At 36.2% G+C, this 22,194-nt stretch overlaps 1 protein-coding gene across 3 annotated transcripts; it reads right to left on the bottom strand.

Moving 5' to 3' along the window:
* Nucleotides 1-675: 675 nt before the first annotated feature.
* Nucleotides 676-12,213, bottom strand: LOC132031130 (zinc finger CCCH domain-containing protein 13). Of its 3 annotated transcripts, XM_059420999.1 has the most exons (12): nt 11,924-12,213; nt 7,691-7,766; nt 7,344-7,633; nt 7,044-7,077; nt 6,000-6,135; nt 5,761-5,817; nt 4,293-4,390; nt 4,123-4,194; nt 3,779-3,987; nt 2,585-2,760; nt 1,563-1,766; nt 676-1,174 (listed from the first exon to the last, which is right to left on the bottom strand). In XM_059420999.1, exons 1-12 carry the CDS (start codon nt 12,054-12,056, stop codon nt 1,115-1,117), a joined length of 1,545 nt encoding a protein of 514 aa, XP_059276982.1. In that variant the 5' UTR covers nt 12,057-12,213; the 3' UTR covers nt 676-1,114. The 3 variants fall into 3 exon arrangements, with proteins under 3 accessions (XP_059276982.1, XP_059276980.1, XP_059276981.1); XM_059420997.1 differs by having other exon boundaries at nt 7,344-7,766; XM_059420998.1 differs by having other exon boundaries at nt 7,044-7,078; nt 7,393-7,766.
* Nucleotides 12,214-22,194: the final 9,981 nt, after the last annotated feature.

Genomic DNA, 22,194 nt, shown 5'->3' with positions numbered 1-22,194 from the left:
AAATACACATTCTGCTTATTATTTATATTCTCAGGATTTTTCCTAACAACATAGCTAGTATAATCCTACAACTGGGGTCTAGTGAGGGTGGTGTGTATCTGGTTTGTACGCAGCCTTACCCCTACCTTGTGGAGGTAGACAGGCAGAGAGTTTCTCCTGTTATATAAATGTATATATACACACATATTTGCAGTTTGACCAATTTAGGACAACATACCATGAACAAAAGGATAAGTGGAGTGTTAATGAGCTAAAAAGTCATTAATAATTATCGTATCTAAATTGTTAGCTTTGTGGCAAATGTTGTCCAATTTCTTGATGTGATCACGGTTCACAGGACTTCCTACAATCATACTTTATGTTAACAGTCAAGTAATTGTTTGCGGATCCATTATGCTTGATTCACCTTTTATGTGATTAGAAATGTATATCTTCATGATCTGGAGGCTTTTCACTTTATTAGAAATGGATATCACTACGATTGGGAGGCTCTAGCTGTTAGCCTTCACTGATTTTAGGTTCAGTACGTTTCTATTTTTCCAATGCAATATCTAGAGATATACATGTACATACGTAGAAGGTTGTACTGTACATGATTCAGTGTAAATCAAGCAAAACAAATAAGAAATAAATGGCAATTACATAGGTAATGGAAATGTATATGCTTATAGCTGATGTTCTGAAAACTATGCAACTTATTTATGGTTCATGTTAACTTGTTTGTTGCAATATTACATTTCAAAACGAAAAGAAAAAAAAAGGGAGGAGTTGACTCCTTATCCCACCTATTCACTATGCTTCTTGTCAAGGCTTAAGAGTTCGCACATTCTACACCAACATAGTTACTATTCATAGACAAGCGCCTCACGTACGCAAAGATTAAGAGACTGAAAACTATTAATTCCATATTAACAACCTGCTATACAAAAAGAAATATGGTAATCAAGCTCAAAATCCTCATATTTAACTCTTATGGTCGATAAAAACCTTAATTTAGTATCCAGCTCAAAACTTGTATGGGTAGGCCAGGTCAACCATAGTTCCCAGCTCGTTAGCTCTATTCCTCTACATATGCACCAGCTGTGTACGCAGTCATCCTATATTGATCACTATGCTAAACAATATCGACTTCCAACATCTCATCATCAAGTCCATCTGCATTATCACGCTTATGCTGCAAGCAAAAGTCAAATGGCTCATGTCGTATTAGTAACTTTCAGATACACAACTTGTGAATACAACATAAAATGGCAAGATTACAATCAGACAAAAGAAGAACATAGATTGAGGACTCAGAGATAGTCAAACATTAAGAGTAAGGAATTTGCTGCGGCTTTTGGCAAGAATATGAGAACTACAATGTACTCTGCCTTCTTTTTTCTTGGGGTGGGGGGAACTTTGTGAGTGAATCATCTTCGTTTTATCTTTCTGGCAGTTTTACTGATCAACCACTTGTAGTGTTGCATAATCCAACAAAAGAAACAATAGGTTGCAAAAAGAAGAAACTTACGAGCACATATATTTGCATGCTACATATGAACTGGTTCAGTTATTGAACTGACCTGCAAATAACCACCTGGCGGGAGGGGAGGAGGTGGGGGTAGAAAAGGATACTCTCGGATACCAGAAGGAGTTCCCTTCCCAGCTCTTCTTGTAGTATTCCCAGTTACTTCAACCTCCGTCTCGACAACTTCAACATCTTCATCCGCTGCATGAGCAGCCATGCTGGTTGATGGCAAAACAACGCCAATATCAGAAGCTTTGGGCTGCAGAATTTGAAGAATGCGTTTATCAGTTCTTCAACGGCAAGTGTAAGACAAAAAAAGATATCCTGCATTTTTGTTTGCAGCATGGAACATAGACCAACTACCATCAGGAATAAACTGCAAGGCAACTTTCATTTCAAAAAATATGCTGCAGCAAAATAATACAATTGGACATAGTTGCATTCTTCCATACGAAAACGATAAAGTAAATTTCAGTTGTATGCATATTCAGGGGGCTACTGATGCATACTCCATTTTTTGGATAACCAAGAAATCCCCAAAGACCAGCGACGCACAGTTCAAAACTCAGTGGGCAACAAGGACAGTGTTGCCTGCCCATTATCGAAACTCACTGATGTTGTTACAGAGCGAGCTGCCAAAGGTAAAAAGCGTCGGAGAAACCAAATTTACAGCAAAAGACTGCAAGAACTTCGATTAGCACCATAAAGTAGCATCTAACATTCACAAAAGATCTTCTCTTTTCTGACAAGTGATCCCTCATATTGTCACTTCATCTTACTTCCCATTAGCTAAGTCCTCACATGTCGTTCCATATCATTTTCACTAATTTAATGTAGACCATGATGAAGTCTCAAAAGATGCTTATGAATGCAAGGGAAAATTGAAAGAACAAAAAGGGAAGCCAACAAAACAAAGAGCACCAGAAAAGCATATGCATAAGAATGTAATTGTATCGATTGTCCAAGATATGAAAGGAGACATCCCAATTAAGTGTTGGCAGAGTGCTCTTTTTTTTTTTTTTTTTTTTTTTTTTTGTTGGGACAGCGGGGGCTATGAAGGTTAAGTAAAAGGAGCACCTTGTTTGTGAAAGCCATATCACTGGAAAAGTTTATTCCCTTCTTAGACATCTCTTCACCCACTACGGTCCTATGCCCATTCTCCCGATTGAACTCTGCCTTCTCTTTCTTCTCATTATTCAGCTGAGTAGGATAAGCAATCCTCTGCGAAGCATCTCCTTTTCCTTTTGTTGAAGCTGTTACAAAGAGAGTTGCCAAAAAGTAAAAAGAGTCAGAGAAACCAAATTCACAATAAGGGATTTCAAGAACTTTGATTTGCATCATAAAGTAGGGTCTAATATTCACAAGAAGGAAACTTTAAGGATTGTAAATCAACTGTTGTGAATAGTGAAGTAGGACTGCGAAGAACACTTTGCATTATGAAGTATGTTTCAGATTTATAAGATTGTTATATATGCATAAAACTGCAAAAATACAGAGGGAAATAAGTTAGTATAAAAAGAATACTTCAGAACATTCTTTGTCAAAGTGGAATAACATCGACTATCCAGAAGTAAAAAGTGACAAACTTTTTGGGACAGAGTATTAACTACCATACTCTTGAACTTCTTTACCTGTCTAAATCCAAAATTCTAGTAGACAAAATAATCATCACAATCAGAAAAGATGATTAAAATCACAGTGCTGAATGAGAATTACATTAACTTGTCACCAAATACAATAATGGAAATTAATTTAAACCATTATATACACAACATCCAAGATGTTTTTATCTGCACTCTTGGATTCAAGTATTATTCACATCTATATAGACTGCCTTGAGTTACTTGTATTGAGTATGGGAGAAAAGGAAATTTGTAAAAGATGAGCAGGAAACAAGTACTTATTATAAAGTATTTCGGCCCAAGGATGCGACAGCTATACATATAGAACAATAGAACAGGACGCTGGGACATACTCAGGTCCTTGGCAGTTTTGTTCAGGAAAATCAATTATATAAATAAGCATGCACACCTACAGCTGATTACAAATCAGAAAATTCAGCTGAAGTTCCTAGATTATAATAGTAACCACTAGTATAGTTATTTTATTCTATGTTACTTGGATCTCCAAAAATGTCGTCGGTGCGTGTCGGATCCCCCAAAATTAGTGCATTTTTTGGGGATCCAACATAGGTGCGACATTGGAGAGTCCACGCAACATATATTTTATTCAGGAAAGCAACACCCTCAAGACATAATCATCATATATTACCTTGATTTGTGGTTTCATCTGCTTCACGATGAATTCTTGGCCTTTTCTTGGTAGGTGAAGTATTCTTCTGCTGCTCATCCAATGAGCTAAAATGATTACCAGCCAACCCTCCATCACTTACATTGATGGCCAAATCCTCCTCGCTTGCACTGGTTCTGACGAAATCTGAGCTGAGTCTATTAGCGAGCTTTTGAAGCTGAGCTTCTGACCTACAATTCCACTATCTCAACTGAGTGTTCATAGAAAGCAAGAGAAACAGAAATTGACCTAAGATATTAAATGACAAAAATCTGAAGTGGATGGGGAGGAGGAAGTCAATAGAAGGAGCAATATCATTACAATACCTCTTTAGTTCTCCTTCTACCCGTGAGTGATTATTATATGCTTCAATGAACAACTTGACCTTCGAAGTAGTCCTGGGGAAAAGCCAGGGATTGGACGGACCAGACGTCAGGAAAAGGTATATCCAGAATCAAATGAAAAGATTTTGAAATGCGTTATAACAAATAGAGACCTTTTACATTCCTCCTTTTCCTTGAAAAGTTCCATCTCAAGGTCCTGAACCTTTGAAGCTAGTTCTTCTGCCTCACAAGTTGTCTCTTCAAGGTACATCTTCCAAGTTCCAACCAAAAAAGATAAGTATTGATGACTAAACTTGAAATGTTAGAGCAATGAGCAAAAGAATGTGTTAAATAAAAGGAGAAGGGCACAAAGAAGGAAAGCAGAATAGTCTGTTGAAGAAAGACAAGAGGACGAAAACGTAGCAAGTAAACGTTAATGAGAGCCTTTACATCTGCTATTGGCAAATGAATAAAGAGATAGAAGAGGAAAGTCTTCTCTAATAATTAGTATCTATTTAACTGCTATGAGTTAGCACAGAAGATTAAAGGTTTGAGCTTCTCACTTAGGTCAGAAACTTCGCTATTGCTGCTATCGAGGACCAGCAGCATGCAAGAGAAGCTAGCTATTTAAGAAGGAAAAATAATCCAATAGCCAAAAGGGTCATCCTAGACTGTCAAGGTGCACTTTGGCAGCTTATACCATTTTATTTCCTTTTTAGTGGCCTAGTAGTCAATGAAGTGGGTTGCGAACCATGAGGTCTCAAGTTCAAATCCCATGGAGGTAAAAACACTTGGTGATTCCTTCATACATGTCCAAACCTTGCTGGAAAAAGTTTCCCGGTAGTGCTAGTGGGATGTAACAGGTACCCATAGAATTAGTAGAGGTGCGCACAAGCTGGCCAGGACAGCATGGTTATTTAAAAAAAGTGGCTAATATATGGCATAACAATCAACTTTACTAACAAACCCTCTATCTGAGACCGGTTTCTCTGCCCACTCAAAACATAAGAGCTAAAAAGTGCCCTACCTGGTGTTAATAGGTTCAGACTTTAAACAAGTGAAAAATACATGCCAAATATACTAGTACACCAAACAAGGACATAGACATACAAGTTCAGAACGGTAACCAGAGAAAGCATAAGAGATTAGTTGGAAAAAAAGACTACAAGACAAGACACGTCGCTGTAGACGTGTAGTCTATTAAACTTATTTCCTCAAGATCAAAATTTTTTATTGAACTTCACGCTGATTTTGAGCCCCACTTCTAGGTTTAATAATTGACTTTCATGAAATATCAGAATAGCTAGTTAACCAGATACATGGATTATTAAATCACCAACTTCATTATCTTTACTTTACCTTTGCAATACACACGTGAAAAGAGAAAAAACATTTATGCATATTACGATACACACATGTCATTCATATTCCAATCAGATATGGTATATAAATAAATAAAGGTATATATAAATGCATATAATAATAAAACACCAACGAGCATAAATGGCAACCACTCGCTTAGAAATATAATTAAAGTAGGAATTCAGTGGAAAGACTATTATCAAAATTATGCAAGAAGTGACCAAGAAAAGAAAATCTATTAAGCAACAAGCAACCAATTACAAGGGAAACAAAACCAACCTCCAGTTCTCGTTTTTGGTCATCCAACATATTGATTTCAGATTGCAACTGCTTAAGCTGCAACATGAAGGATAGACAGAAATCAGAACTATATATACATGTATGTATATATGTTGAGGATAAACATTTATATGTATGTATGTATATATGTTGAGGATGTAAAAAAGACTGGGCAAAAGGAAAGGCTGATGAACTCCGCAATTCGCAAACTAGATAACAAAGTTATCCACTCCCTGTACCTGAAGGACATCTTTGGAATTGGAAGATAAATGTTTTTTCTCCTTCACATGATCTCCTGTCCCATCCGACATGTTCAAACTTCGAGAGATATCACTTTGACAATCCGAATGATGTTTCATCCTGCGCTTTCTATCACTGCAATATACCATTTTTCTGATCTTAGTCAAACATTATGATTATGAACATAGAGCCTGTTTGGATGGGCTTATGACTTTTGACTTATAAGCCATAAATTAGAAATTCAAGCTTACGGCTTTTGGCTTATTTTTGTCATTTTGGCTTAAAAACAAGTGCTTAAAAGCACTTTTTTAGTTCTAGAGCCTGTTTGGATTGGCTTATAAGTTGCTGAAAACAGCTTTTGAGTGTTTGGCTACCCCAACTTAATTTTTTTTGGCTTATGAGCTGTTTTCAGCTTATAAGCTGTTTTTTTTAAGCCCATCCAAACAGGTTCCTACCCAAACACTACAAATTGCTTAAAAGCTATTTTGGCTTAAAAGCACCTAAAATAAGTCTATCCAAACAGGCCCATAGTATCAGGTCAAGGTAAAAGAAAGCTTAAAGAAAATAGATTAACCATATGAAACCATATTGTCTTTATCATGAAAAGCATACTGATTTGTCCAATGATGCTCTCTAAAGGGGTTTAGAAATTTCAAGATATAGGGAAGAGCCAATTGACCTCTTTGCTTGTAAATATTCTACCTTAGGGAGCTGCTGAGAGATTTCTCCTTTATAAAATAAAACCTTAGGTCTCTTTACACTGATCTCATTAACTGTATCAAAACAACTACAAGATAAAATTGTCTAACTGGTAACAGAATAAATCCCATTTTAAGTAGCAATTAAGGTTTACATATCTATCATAAATCATAAGCAAATGGATTCAAGCCCGACCAGCTTCCGACTAATTTATGAGTGACCTGAACTCAGTTCAAGGTTTCCATCTAAAGCCTGAGCATGTAATTTGTCAACAAAGACCTGTATATTATGTATCAGTCACTAAGTCCTAAAAAGAAGTATACATATGATATTGATAAACTTACCTCCTCCTCCCAACAGATTCAGTAGGAGTGCGCCCTGCAAAATAAATCAGAAGGAAATATTATTTGACTGGAACAGAACCATGAAAGACGGACGAGAAAGAAGAATATATTAGCTCCAAATCTATGTGAGCCAACATATTCACATGATCCCGTGACAGAAATAAGGACCTCCACCTAGTATATTTCCATGGAAATGAATGCCCTATTACTTAACTCATCCTTTCAGATAAGCAAGGGTAAATAAGTCTATAAAGATTGGACAACGACAGCAAAGTGAAAGTGAAAGAAAGAAGCTCTGACCACCGGATGCATGTCTCTCTCTTGCATCTCTATCAGGGACCATGGGATCACGGGATGCATGTCTCTCTCTTGCTTCTCTATCAGAGGCCACGGGATCTCGGGATGCATGTCTCTCTCTTGCATCTCTATCTCTATCAGAGGAGTATCTGACCACAGGATCATGGGATGCATGTATTAATCTTGCATCTCTATCAGAGACCATGGGATCTCGGGATGCATGTCTCTCTCTTGCATCTCTATCAGAGACCATGGGTTCTCGGGATGCATGTCTCTCTCTTGCATCTCTATCAGAGGAGTATCTGACCACAGGATCACCGGATGCATGTCTCTCTCTTGCATCTCTATCATAGGAGTATCTGCCCACTGGAGAACGCCTTCTATCAAGCTTCTCTCTCAAGTCACGACCACGAAAATCTCGCCTTTCTACAATGAGAAGACTATCTTGATGAGTGAACGGGACCCAGTTGTTGATTCAACATATTGATCAAATCCACCAACTAAATCACCAAGAATGAATAATAGAGCTAATCTTACCATTACATCGAACTACAACAGAAACATAACAGTGAATATTTATACTGCCTTCCTGTGAGTTCCCAAAGGAGCCATAGAAACTACTGCTCTCATATAATGAACAGATATAGAATACCAGTTTTTGAGCTTTTACCCAGAAGAGCTTCGAATATCACAGAACCAACAGAACAGATAATAGACATCCTTGCATCTTGCTCGGTAAAAAAAATTTGGTATGGCACATATTTCTGCTAGCAGCCGTATCAAAAGGATAAGTATTATCCAAGCAGCAGGACAATATATAGGATAATAAATAGGCCTTCTTGGACCAAAATACCATCCAACAGGTTCCTTTGAAGATTCATTCAAACAGAAGTCACAAGAAGGGAACACCATATTCTCGAGGAATATATGAGGGAAGAAGTTAATAGGATACAGCATTGATATGGTGCATCAAGCTGGCGGATGAGTAAATATATATGGAAGAGACTATGTCCAGAGAAACATATTCTGATCCCTCATGTGCTGCTGCTTGAAGATGCAATATGATAAACCAAGATGCTGAGAAAAATACCATAAGCAGCACAAAGATAAAGCAACCAGCAAATTCCTTTCTGATAAGAAATACTAAAACCTGTCAGTTGATAGGCAGTTATTCACTGTCCAATAGAATTAATCCAAAATTTCTCCCTTCAACTCAGTAACATCACCAATTTGAGTCCACAGATATAGCACTAGGCTCTCTTAAACTGAATGTTAGCTAAAATAAATAGCAGAGAAGTGCCAACAAAGCTTCATAATAGAAAAAAAATAGAAGTTGCAAAAAAGAAAGCAGAAAAAGGCAAAAAACTACATACATCCAAATGAGAATTTGTGATCAAGATATGGATAGGTTTAACAAGCTAAATGGGAACTGACACGGAGGGTAAGAAAGATTTCCTAATATCCGATGTACTTTTACAAACTATCTTGTTTCTCTTACAATTCTAAAACAAATTAAGCATATGTATTTTTACAATCCACTACTCTAAAAAATGTTAACTATAAGTAACAAACATGAATCAACAAATGAAGCAAAATGCAAGATGATACTTTTCCTGTCAGCAAGGCAAAATGAAAATGTGAAAATAAAGAGCCCCGTTCGCCACGAATACTATTCCAGTATTTGCAATACTGAAGTTCAGTTCAGTATTCATGTTATGTCCCACATGAACACAACAGTATCGCAAAACGAAAATGTGAAAATTAAGAGCCTGTTCGGGCATGAATACTATTTCATTATTTGCAATTACTAGTTTAGCCATGAATAGTTACTACTTCCTCCGTCTCAATTTATGTGACACTTATCAGATTCAAACTATGTGAACTTTGACCAACATTTAAAATGTACTTTTTTTCAATCATATTGACATGAGAAAATTTACCAACCTGTAGTATTTTTCGTATAGTTTTTGAATATCTAAATTTAAAATTTAAAATATTGAGCTGATTTAATCCAATTTAACTTCGAATATTAGTCATATTGATATAACTTGGGACAAAGGGGGTAATATTAAGCTTAGTTTTAATATTGGCTTTTTTACACACAAATCTCTACTTTCACGAACCACTTTAAAAAGGGCAGCCCGGTGCACCAGCTCCCGCTCTGCGCGGGGTCCGGGGAAGGGCTGAACCACAAGGTCTATTGTACGCAGTCTTACCTTGCATTTTCGCAAGAGGTCAAGTTTCCACGGCTCAAACCCGTGACCTACTGATCACATGACAATAACTTTACCAGTTATGCCAAGGCTCCCCTTCTAGTTTCACGAACCACTTTACAGAGCAAAATTCATATCCAAATACAACCTCAACTTCCACAAACTATTTCTTCAATTTCAACTTCAAATACTCTTTCTTTTTCAACTTCAACCCAAATATTGTACAATTGGTTACTGAATATTCAAAAATATGGAAAAATACCGATCTTTTTGGAATATGATACTCCCTCTGTCTCAATTTAAGTGTCTTACTTTCCTTTTTGGTCTATCTCAAAAAGAGTGTCTCTTTCTATATTTAGGACAGACCAAAAAGGAAAGGAAAGTAAGATACTTAAATTTAGTTTGGCTTTCCGCATATATTGGTTTGGATTCATAAGGCAGCCCAGAAAGTAGAAAGATGTGCTTCTCCGCTTGATCGGCCACAAGGGAAAAGATTTTGACAGATGAGAACTTGATGAAGAGGAGGAATACATATGTAAATTGGTGCTTTATGTGCAGCTATGGAGGCGAAGATGTGGATCACCTCTTATTACATCGTCAAGTGGCTACACAATTATGGTGGGTTGTCTTCAATTGGTTAGGGGTGCAATGACAAGTTCAATGAAGGATGTGCTACATAGCAGCCTTTAGAAGAAAGAAGATAGGCATCATATGAGTTTTGTGGAAGGAGAGAAGAAGAGTTTTTGAGCTGATAGAAAATGACCGTGTCTTTGCTAAAAGAAAGTATGACTTTTTGCATTTAACTATATCCTTTTATTCTTGGTATTTGGTGCACCGATGAGGCATCTGTTTATAGAGCAGATTGTGCGTCATTTGTAGAGAACCATATTCTTATGTACGCTCTCTCGTTTTCTGTATACTACTTTTATAAAGGAGCTTCCCCAAATTACTTAATAAATATTTACCTTATTAAAAGGTTTTGAGATTACTAACAGATAAACCTAAAGTGGAAAAGAAGGATTATGCATGAGTTTAATGTTTAAACTACAATTTTTAAATGTACCTTAAATTTGCTTAAGGTATGTAACACTTGAGCAAAATAAGCATATATGACTTAAACAGTGTTGTTGTTTATGTATCATGTGATGTCATATAAGAACATTTCAGTAAGGCAAAATGAAAAATGTGAAAATTAAGAGCCTGTTTCGGCAAGAATTCATTATTTGCAATAACTTGACATCAGTATTTGCAGATACTAGTCTAGCCACGAGTCTTGGCTAAAATTGCACTTAGTTTTTAATATTCAAGCAAAATACTGACTTGCTAGTTTGAAGGTATATCTCAAGTGAAAACATTTGGTTTTACATACAAATCTTCTACTTTCACTAACTTCTGTTCAAAGTGAAATTCATTTCCCAATACAACCTCAACTTCCACAAACTTTCTCTTCAACTTCTAATAAAATACTCCCTCCGTCCCAATTTATGTGATGTAGTTTGACTGGGCACGGAGTTTAAGAAATAAAGGAATGACTTTTGAATCTTGTGGTCTAAAACAAATCAAAGATATTTGTGTGGTTATAAATCATCTCGTTAAGCGTAAAAGGTACTCTCACCGTCCTATATTACTTTTTCACTTTTCCCGTTACACGCCCTTTAATAAATCATAAATAAAAGGTGTATTTTTACTACCCTACCCTTATCTCTCTCCAGTAAATTGCACTCTAATCATTATTGATTATTTTTAAGAACATTTAACATTAACGGTAAAATGGAAAAGATTTAATTAATTCTATCTTGATTTTGTAAACAAACAAGTAATTTGGGACAGATATTTTTAATGATGTGGATAAATAATATGGGACGAAGTGAGTAAAGTTTAAAGTTAAATTGTTGCCAAATAAAAAAACGTGTCATTTTTTTGGGACGGACTCAGGGGCGGAGCCAGTAAGGGCCAAGGGGTCATCCAAACCCCCTTCAGCAAAAAATTACGCTATATATACAAGGTAAAAATTATTTTTTATGTATATCTAGTAGACGTTAAACCCAACCCCTTGGGCTTCTTCATTTGTCTACCTCTTTATATTTCTGAACCCCCTTAGTTAAAATCCCGCTTCGCCACTCGACGGATTATAAAGCAAAGTGTGTCATATAAATTGGTACAAAGGGACTACTCTTTTTCTTTTTTTTTCCAACCCAAATATTTGTTCTTTGATGATAACCATGGTGTCCGAGGCAACTTGAGTGCAACTCGACGTACCAGCACAGGTAACAGGTAACTCTGTCCACCGTAACTCAATTATTTTTCAATCAAAACATGGAAAAAATACAAATGTTTAAAATTGCAAGTAGTGATAAAAAAAAAAATTACCGCCAGCAGCAGTGGAATCGGAGAAACGACGTAGTTCGGTATTGCCATGAGCAAAAGAACAAGTTTGGCGATTACAACGTCCTCTTTGATAAAGCACACATAGTTTCGTTTTGTACACTTTCCTTTCCACCATTTGTAATTTGTGTATAATACAAAGTTTTGGATTTGAATTATATGCAACAGAGAAATAAAATGGATCGGATATAACAAGAGGTAAAATGAGATTGTAAACTGAAACCCTAATTTTAGTTTCACTTACAAGTACGGATGGATATCTTCCGAGGAAACACACTTTTAAGCTACTTCATTATTTAAAGGCTAATCTTTGAAATCTTTTGCAATAACGCACGTGTTTCTTCTTTCTTTTTTTTTTTTGGCCTTTTTCATCCTTCCCCACCATCTATATATTTTTTTAAAAATTTCCAACACGGTGTTCAGTACCTGTATTGGAGCCCGATTATATTCAAAATACTTTGATCCTATTATATATGAAGGTGTTTCACTTCTTACAAAATTTATAGCATGAAATTTAAAAATTATGAGAAAACTTTTAAAATTTGTGGTCTAAAACAAACCACAAAAATTTGTGTGGTTATAAATTATTTCATTAAAGGTAAAAAAGTAAATTAAGTTGATTTTGTCCAAATTTATAAAGGTTTCATTCTTTTTGGGACTGATTAAAAAATAAATAGTGTCGTATAAATTGAGACGGAGGGAGTACTGCTATTATTTTGTTCCTTTTATTTTAGCGGGAATTTCACAAATATACAATTTGCTCACTTACATTGTAAAAAAATAGCCCAAAACTTACATTGCAAGGCTTTGGCCCAAAAACACTTTTATACACTCATATACAAAAGACAAGTACATTATGTATATAGGTGTTTGAAGGTGTATAATGTGTAGGTATATACACTAAAAAAATTAATTATACAGTATTATACAAGAAAATAAACACTTATACATATTTATACACTAGTACACAATATTGTATAAGTGGTTATAAACATATATCCGGACTGATTTTGAATAAGACTTATACATATTTATACACCTATATATATAAGTATACAAGACAGATACATTATGTATATACGTGTATACACTCACTACCCTGCACCTATCGATTTCTCCATCGCCGACCTCAACCACCTCCAGCGACTCCCACCGCCGCTAATTTCATCTCCCCTACTTGCGCTCCCCCACCACCTCGATGAGTTTTCGAGATACAGATCGTGATCCAGGTAATTTACGCTAGATCCGAGCCCCGCAGGAGGGAGGCGGTGTATGAGTATGGAAAAGAAGCCCGTCGTTGTCGCCGAAAAACTTCCGGCGATGCAGAGAAGTTGCAGTAGAGAGAGAGAGAAGGGGAGGAGGGAGCGGTGATGTCACGACCCAATCCCATAGGCCGCGACTGGTGTCCTAACTGGGCACCCATACGTACGTACCTACCGCATCCGTATACCAAATAGCTAATTCCGTTCGTACATACATACATAAATTTGTATATAAATACATCGCACGAATATATATATATATATATACTCGAACCCGTTAGGGCTATCATAATAAATGAAATTATACACTAGTGACAACCCACAACCCACAATTGTATAAGTGGTCTAACATACGTAATAATAGACGGGACAGGCCCCGCCGTACCCAAAATGATCATATTGTATAAGAAGATTATACAAAAGTATCACACAGGGCTCTCGAAGCAAGCAGACCGATAAGTGGGCATGTAACACTCCCCCGAAGAACAACGGGGGTCGGACGAAGGTGTGTACCGAGTATGTAAGCGGAAATGTAACATACATAATCATATGTATATATACGTGTATACATCGGATTCATAGGCCGAGTCGGACTTACGGAGCGTACAAACTAATCATAATATTTCTCCATACGTACTCGTAGATACGGGGGGTACCCCCGTACGGCTCTCACCTCCGGTGACTCCCGTACGATTTTAAGTATGACGCTAATGACCCAAATTCAGAATCTCTCTCAGCATATACGGACGTACACACCCGATCCAAATCGATATACGTACGTATCCCTCGATGAGTTTTACGATAGATCAAATCAAATAGATCACTAGATCATAAGCATCATAATCAAATACGTACGGATCCCGCCCCGCACATCCGGCGGACGCGGTGAACAATGCGCGAAAGTGCACGAATCACGTAACCTCGGCCCGACGTGAAGGAAGTGAGGCATCCACGAACGTATCAATGAGAAACCATATACATATAGATCGACATACGTACTTAATGCAACTAAAATAAGTAAGATAGGTCAAATCGGAATTATGATCATAGGCATAATAGATACGCAGACGTGTCATCTTGGGAAGACGATTGCATTATTTCGTAACGAGAATGTCCGAATCGCTTTATGTCGCACTATATCATGAAACTCATAAAGACGGTCATATCAATTATCATATGATAGCGAGAGAGAGAGAGAGAGAGAGAGAGAGAGAGATGGAGGGGAGTCGTCCATAACCATCTTAGAGTATTCGACTCCATTTGTGGAAGTTGTGCACATATAGGCAATTTTGCCGACAAAAGGTAAAGAACAATTCAATCTTACCGAATGGTGGCTTGGCCTTGATTGGACGCAAATCCGTGCTCGAGGCTCGCATTCAAGCCTCGTTACACTTAGAACATGCCGAAGAATGAAGGGCAAGGCTTTTACATACCTTGGCCGTTTAGTTTTTGTCGTGCAAACGGTCATCTTTAGCATTATTACGCAAGTTAACATTTCAACTTTGGTTAAGTATGGCCACCGAAATTCCTACAAAGATCTCCCCTATAAATATGACACCCCCGAGATTCAGCATTAAACTAACCAACAACAAGCCAACAACAACACCACCAACAACAACAATCAACACAATATGCCTACTTTCCAACATAATGCAATAATTCTCACTTCGACTTCATACTTTCAAATCAATACCAACTCAAACCATTAAACCTTTATTGAGGTCATAAGAATCATAACGACACAACTAACATATCAAACAAAACAATTCATTTTCATTTCAATTTTTCCATAGGTCACGCCAACCTCTAATTTTTCCAACTTCCGTCAAATTCATTCAACTTTCATTTCCAATATGAATTTCATCATAACTACAACTAGAACACAACATAAAATTCAACACATCTTCAATACACAACCATGCACATTTGCATATATACACACACATACATCACACACCATAATTCACAACACACAAATTCTTCATACTTCTCATTTATTTTAAGACCATAACAACATAATCAACATGCTAACAAGTTTAACAATTTTCCTTCATACAACTACCTTATCGCTACAACACACTATGCTAACACACTCACAAACACAATTCCATGATTTCCATACCATTCCACTTATTCTAACATCCATAAACCTTCCATAACATGAAAGAAAACATGATGCCAAAACAAGCACTCCCTTGACTTGAAAATTATACCAACTTCAGAGCACCTTAAGTAAGAACCAAGCTTTGGAAATCAAGACCAAGCTCCAAGAATTTTTTTCTTTTTTCTCTTCTTTCTTTTCTCTCTAGACCGAATGGCCTCTCTCTTTTCTTCTTGATTTTTCCTTTTTATTTTTATTGAAGTTTCTTGAACTTTAGCTCCCTTATATAATTAATCACATGCAAAAAAACAAAAACGGGTCAGCCTTCAATAAATCCAAATTTATTTAAGAACTAAAAATCATTTCAAAATTCCCGAAACAAATTTTCAAAAAATTTTGCCCTTAGCCTTCTCCATTGTTTCCGCATTCAAGCCTATATCCGCCACACACCTACTAAGAAAATTCAAACAACTTCTTCTCATAATCACAATTATTTCGAATTTTCCGATTATGCAAAAAAATAGAGAAAACAGTGACCGAAAGGACTGGGAAAAAAGTTTGGGTTAACCATTTAAAAATATGGATCAATTTTGGTAGCATTAGTACCCTAATTGATACACAGTGTAAGTATCTCAATATATTACTCCATCCAATCCCAATTTAAGTGTATTAGTTTGAATTGACACAAAATTTTAAAAATATACGAAGACTTTTCAATCTTATGGTTCTAAATTACAAACGTGTGTATAATATACTAAAATGTTCTTTGACTTTTGTAGTTTTAAACTTATTATGTATGGTGTTTGATTTGTCTAACTTACTAAATATAGAAAGAGATGAAAGGTATAATGGAGTATATTAAGTTTACTTGATTAAAACTGAAAAGAAAATAATATAATAAAAGTGTAAGATATCAAAATTAACTTTTCAATAAAATAATTTTAAGCACATCATGTTATGTCGCTTTTATAAAATTAAAAAAAAAAAAAAAAAAGGAAAATGACCTAATAAGACTCTATATTGCAAAACATAGGATACTTTTCCTTATTTATAAAACATACTAACAAAATTACAAAGTATATCAGATTTGGGCTTAATGAGATACCCACGATTTTGGGCTTTTTTATAGTAAAATAATCTGATTTTTAAATGTGGACATTCAAAAGTTTTTTCTAATGTCCCAATATTAAAGAGTATAGTTCAAGTTCCAGATGGTTTTGGCATCTATCCAAAATGTTTGAAGTTCCCTCGCAAAACAAAACATTTCTATCATTGCCGTTCGTGAAAGTACTAAACTACATCAACATACATACAACTTTTATACATATTTCAAACATAAAAATTATAACAAATTTATACAGTTATACATGCTGAATACAAAAATTACTATATATTTATTTTCTGGTGTATGAACTTTGTATGGAATTTGGTTTGTAGCAATTACATATTTATTATGCATACTTTCTCATAATTTATACATACTTTGATCAGATTTTATACAATTTATATGTAGTTTATCATAATCAAAATATACATACAACTTTTATACATATTTCATACATAAAAATTATAACCAATTTATATATACATATTGCATACAAAATTTATACATAATTGTTTTATGGTGCATGAACTTTGTATGGAATTTGATTTATATCAATTATAACGAACTTGGTATGGAATCTGATTCATACAGAGAAATTTATGGCGTATGAATTTTGAATGAGAGAATTTACTATTAGAATTGACTTTTCGAGCAAAAGTTGAAGAAAATTAGGGAATAATATCTCTGCATTTTGAATGGGAGAGAAAAGTCACTAAAACAAGGGAGCAAAAGTTGGAGAAAATTAGAGAACAATATCTTTTAATTTTCAATGGGAGAGAAAAGTGGATAAAATAAGAGAAGCTGTTTTCTTACGTTATTTACTGTGTTTTAGGTGCTTCTTTTTAATTTAACTGATTCGTATAGATTTTGTAAGAAATCTATTGATATATTTTATAAACTGAAAAGTATCGTTATGTTCTGTAAATATACCCTCTTACTATGTACATATACGTTTTTGTCCAAAAAAATATTAGAACTAGAGATTAGGTGACATTTTTTTATGAAAAACCTGAAAAAGTTAAACACGTAGGGATAGGGGAAGGGAAAATGGGAAAGGGGATTACAACACGGGGATTCGAACCCTCACCAATAAGGTGAAAATTTAGGTAGTCAACCAACTGAGCTACCAGATCCCTTCCTAAAGTTTGAAAGTGATAAATCTACTTGAAAGTTTAACATTTAAAATTAAAAAAAAAAATTAGATCACAACTCACAAGTCTAATTTCGAAAAAGTTATTAACTTTTAAACGCAGCATTATTGATTTTATCTATGATATATAAAACATTTATTGCATATATCACGCTTAAGTAAAGATATTTAATTGTGTTTACTTTATAAAATTGTGCAAGGAAACATGTCAATTTGAGAAATAATAAATATTTTATAAAATTAATTGAGGTGTGTGAAATTTAATTCAGATACCACAATTATAAAAATAGATTTAGTTTATGGCTTTACGCATTAAACCATCAAAGCCTTTATAAAATTAATTGAGGTACATGAAATTTAATTTGGATACCACGCATAAAAATAGAGTTGTTAGTTATAAGGCTTTAAGTTCACAAATGACTATAACTTTTTTTTTTGGACGGCGGTCGGGTGGGCGTGGGGGGTGGGGGGGTGTGTGTTTAGGCATAGCTATACTTTTTTTTTTTTTGAGTAAAAGGTAACTTTGTATTCACACAAAAAACTCATCATATGGTGATGAGGTATAATCTTACATCCCTTGGTAAAATAAACTACCCCGAAACAACAAAAAAACTATAGCTTACGTAGTATGTCCTATAAAATCAACTAAAGATTCTACTTCCACCATATCCCGTTTACACCAAAAATAAAGCAAACTAAGGCACTTCATCTTGATCTTTTGAGTCTTTCGCCATTATCATGAAAACATCTTGCATTCCTTTCTTTCCATAGTGTCCACCGATGCACGTCGGTATATTCTCCCACTAGTTCTCCTTAGATCTTCTTTTTCCAATTCCTTTCCGCTTGTTCACAAGTTCAAAAGTGGTCTTTGGCATGACCTAACTCACTCCAAGTAAACATAAGAACATGCTCACAAACATTTACGACTATTTTGCAATGTAGGAACAAGTGACCATTGATCTCTCTTTCTTGTCCACACATAAAACACCTTGAGCAAATCAGTACCTCTTCTCCGTAACACTTCACGAGTTAGGCATGCTCTTTGATCACCAACCATGTACAACAAGCAACCTTACGAGAACTTTGACCTTCGCATTAATTCCAAGGCCAATTTACTAGCATTAATCGATTGCTATTCATGTTCCAATAACAAGATTTTACCGTGGAAATCTCCCTTGTTATGCGCCTTCCAGACAGTCTATCAAAATAATCGAGGTGCCCGGAAGGTACCTAAAAACTGAGCAAGTTTGTTACTCTATCTATTTCCCAATCGTCAAGGCTCTTCTAAAAATCAAGTTCCACCCTTGATTGCTCCACAACCGAAAGACGGTGGCATTTTTCTAAAGGCTTATGATGTATAAGTTGGGAACATCTCTTTAGACTAGTATCTCCTATACATTTTTCATTCCAAAAAATCATTTTTAGTCCATTCCTCACTTTTATGTGCATTTTACTATTTAGCAAGGGCCACAACCTTCTAATTGTCTCCCATACACTACACCCAAAGGTTCCATCAACTTCTAAAGTGGTCCACCGATTTAAGACCATATTTCGTACAATGAATCTTTTCTAGCAGGCCCTATCTTCAAAGCGAGACCCTCCATAGCCACTTAAGTAGTGACAATTATTCTATATACTTAAGTTCTTTATCCCCAAACCTCCTTGAGTTTACTAAGAGTCACATCATCCCAATTCACTGATTATGACCTTTCTTTTCTTTGTTACCATGCCAGAGGAAATTTCTTCTCAGTTGGTTAAACTTCTTTTCAATGCTTTTGGGATCGGGAATAGGCTCATCATGTAAGAAGGAAGACCATCCATCACAGATTTTATTAGTGTCACTCGCCCCCCAAAGATAGATACTTGCTTTTCCATCTAGCCAGCCTTTCCTTTCACATTTTTCCAAAGACACCTCACACCAAATTTCCAATTCTTTGTTTTTAGCACCCAAGGGCAGGGCCCTGTATTTTGTGGGCAGAGATCCCACTGTGCTGCCTAAGTTCTTAGCTATCTCCCGTAGGGTTCCCAACTTGATTCATCGGAAAAAGATGGCTTTTTTGTGCCGATTTACATGCACCGTAAATACCTTCAAAATGGTAAGAATAACCCCCTCGGATGCCGACTTATAATACCTCGCCTTCACAAAAGACCAAAGCATCATCTCGCAGACAATGTAGATGAGTTACTTCCATGGCATGACCCCTATTTGTTAAAGCCCCGAAACCCTTCATCCAACCATTTGTCTTAGTTTTCTTGATCATGTGATCGAGCCCCTCCATGGCTAAAATGAAGAGGGGGAGAGAGGATCTCCTGTCTCTACCCTTTGAGAATTAAAAATCCTTCAGTATTTCCATTGATGATAAGTGAAAATTTAACATTGGATATGCAGAATGTAATCCAATTAAACCACTTGTTGCCAAATCCCATATCCTTGAGAATCTTCAAGAGATATCTCCAGTTTGCATGGTCATAAGCCTTCTCTATATCCAGCTTACATAGAATTCTATATTCGCCTCACCCTAGAGTCCATCATCTCATTTGCTAGCAAAGTCGCATCCAAAATTTGTCTTCCTTTCAAGAAAGCCGTTTGGCGGACATCCACCAATTTATCCATCAATCGTTTTGCTACCTCTCAAGCAACTTGAGATTATTTTGTACACCCTCCCAATCGCACTTATGTCTAAAATCTTTTAGTTCCTCTCCTTCCATGCTTCGGGGATAAGAGCTATAAATGTAGCATTAAGGGATTTCTCAAAAAACTCATTCGATGGAAGTTTTGGATAGTCAACATCATTTCTCATCTTTATTGTTATCCAACATGCTTTAAGAAACTCATAGTGAAACCATCGTGCCCAGTGCTTTATCACCATCACAAATGTCTACAATTTGCAAAACTTCTCTTCGTAAATGGCCTGAGCCGCTTTTCTCTTCAATAAATCTTTAGGGCAGCTTCACAAGTTCAAAAGATAGCCCATTCTTCGCTCGAATAAAGTTTCTTGTAGAACTCTATCATTTCCATTTTGATTTCTCGTTGGTTCGTTATTTCCTCCCCCTTACCACCAATCCGTTTCTATGTTATTATATCTCCTTTGAGCGTTGCCATTCTCCTCGGAAAAAAATCGTATTGTTATCCCCCCGCTTTAGCCATTGTATTCTAGACTTCGCCTCTTAACCGCTTCCTCATTCTTAGCCAATTCTTCCAATTCAAGAAGAATTGTTGCCCTTTATCATCATCTCTCATCTTCGTACATGCCTCTTCTCTTTGGTCCCGAGCCAAGTCAATCTCGCTAGTTCATTAAGATCGTTCTTCCTAGCCGCGACTTCCCCAAAGGTTGTTTTGCTCCTTCTTGAGTTTCGTTTGAGCATCTTTAACTTTGAACAAAAAATATAATCGTGGTACTCTTCTACCAGAAATCATTCCACCGCTCCGGATCAACTTATTAAATCCCTCCACCTTTAGCCACCGCTTTTCAAACTTGAAACCGTTTTCTCGTTCCCGGCTCCCACATTCAAGGACACCGGACCGTGATTAGATACAATTCTAGCGTAATTCTTCCGTCCGATGTTTTGAAGCTTTTCCTCCCATTCCATGTGTAGCATAGGAATCTCGTCTATTCTCGCCGGCAGACCGAGGTGATTAATTCCCCTAAACCAAGTAAAGCTCCCACCATAAGAAGTAGGATCAGCCAGCCCTGAAGTTCTTCTATCCAGTCCGAAAAATCATTCATCACATTTGTGATCCCGTTACCTCTTCTTTCCACCATGAATCGTACGCTGTTGAAGTCTCCACTGTGTTACCCAAGGCCCTTCACAAAACTCGATTTTAATTTCTTCCTAGATTCCAAGCCTTTTCCATTCTCAGACTTTGGAGCATAAAACCCTTGTTGTGCCAACCGAAGCGCACTCTGACCGATTCAAATTTATAGAAAATAGAGTATTGCCGTTCAGTATTCTATATGTTTCGCTCCAAACCCTCGCTATCCCACATAATCAGGATCTCACCACTACTACCAATAGCTTCAATGAAACCACACTTCATCCACCCGCAAGGCCACACTTTTTAGCAATAGCCTCCACCTCCTTGTTCACCTTTTGCTTTCTTAAAAGCAATAAATTTTGCCTTCCATTTTTGAGATAGCGCCTTAACAAGATTGCTGATATCTTGTTAAGTCCCCTAACATTCCAAGTGATTATTTTGACATTCATCCGAAAGACAAGGCAAGTACTCTCCCTTTGCTTCTAACTCCTTCTACCTCTTCATTCAGGCTGATTCCCCTGCTTTTTGGGGAGACAACTATTTTCTTCCTCCTTTCTTGATCTTTTTCACTTGCAGCCTTCCTTGCATCAAGTTTCATGAGTAAGTGCTTATGTTTTCTCCTCAAACCTTCTACGGTTACTCCATAGTTGTCGCTTATATCCTAATTTCCCCTCTTACCCAATTTGTAGCTTTGATTTCATTACTCTCTCGATCATTTGGAACATTTATCACATGCATGTACAAAGATTATGAATTTGTTGGAGTTGTAAGTCAAATCTTATTTGGCACTCATTGTCTAAGGCATCTTCACTCTCTTGAAGGGAGCAGATCAATTCTCTCCTCTCTTCTTTGCTCCATTTCCATGGAATGTGAATTATTTT

The sequence above is a fragment of the Lycium ferocissimum genome, chromosome 9 (assembly GCF_029784015.1).
Source record: "Lycium ferocissimum isolate CSIRO_LF1 chromosome 9, AGI_CSIRO_Lferr_CH_V1, whole genome shotgun sequence".
NCBI lineage: Eukaryota > Viridiplantae > Streptophyta > Magnoliopsida > Solanales > Solanaceae > Lycium > Lycium ferocissimum.
Note: the sequence above shows the minus strand (reverse complement) of the source record. Positions and strands in the feature narration are given on the sequence as shown.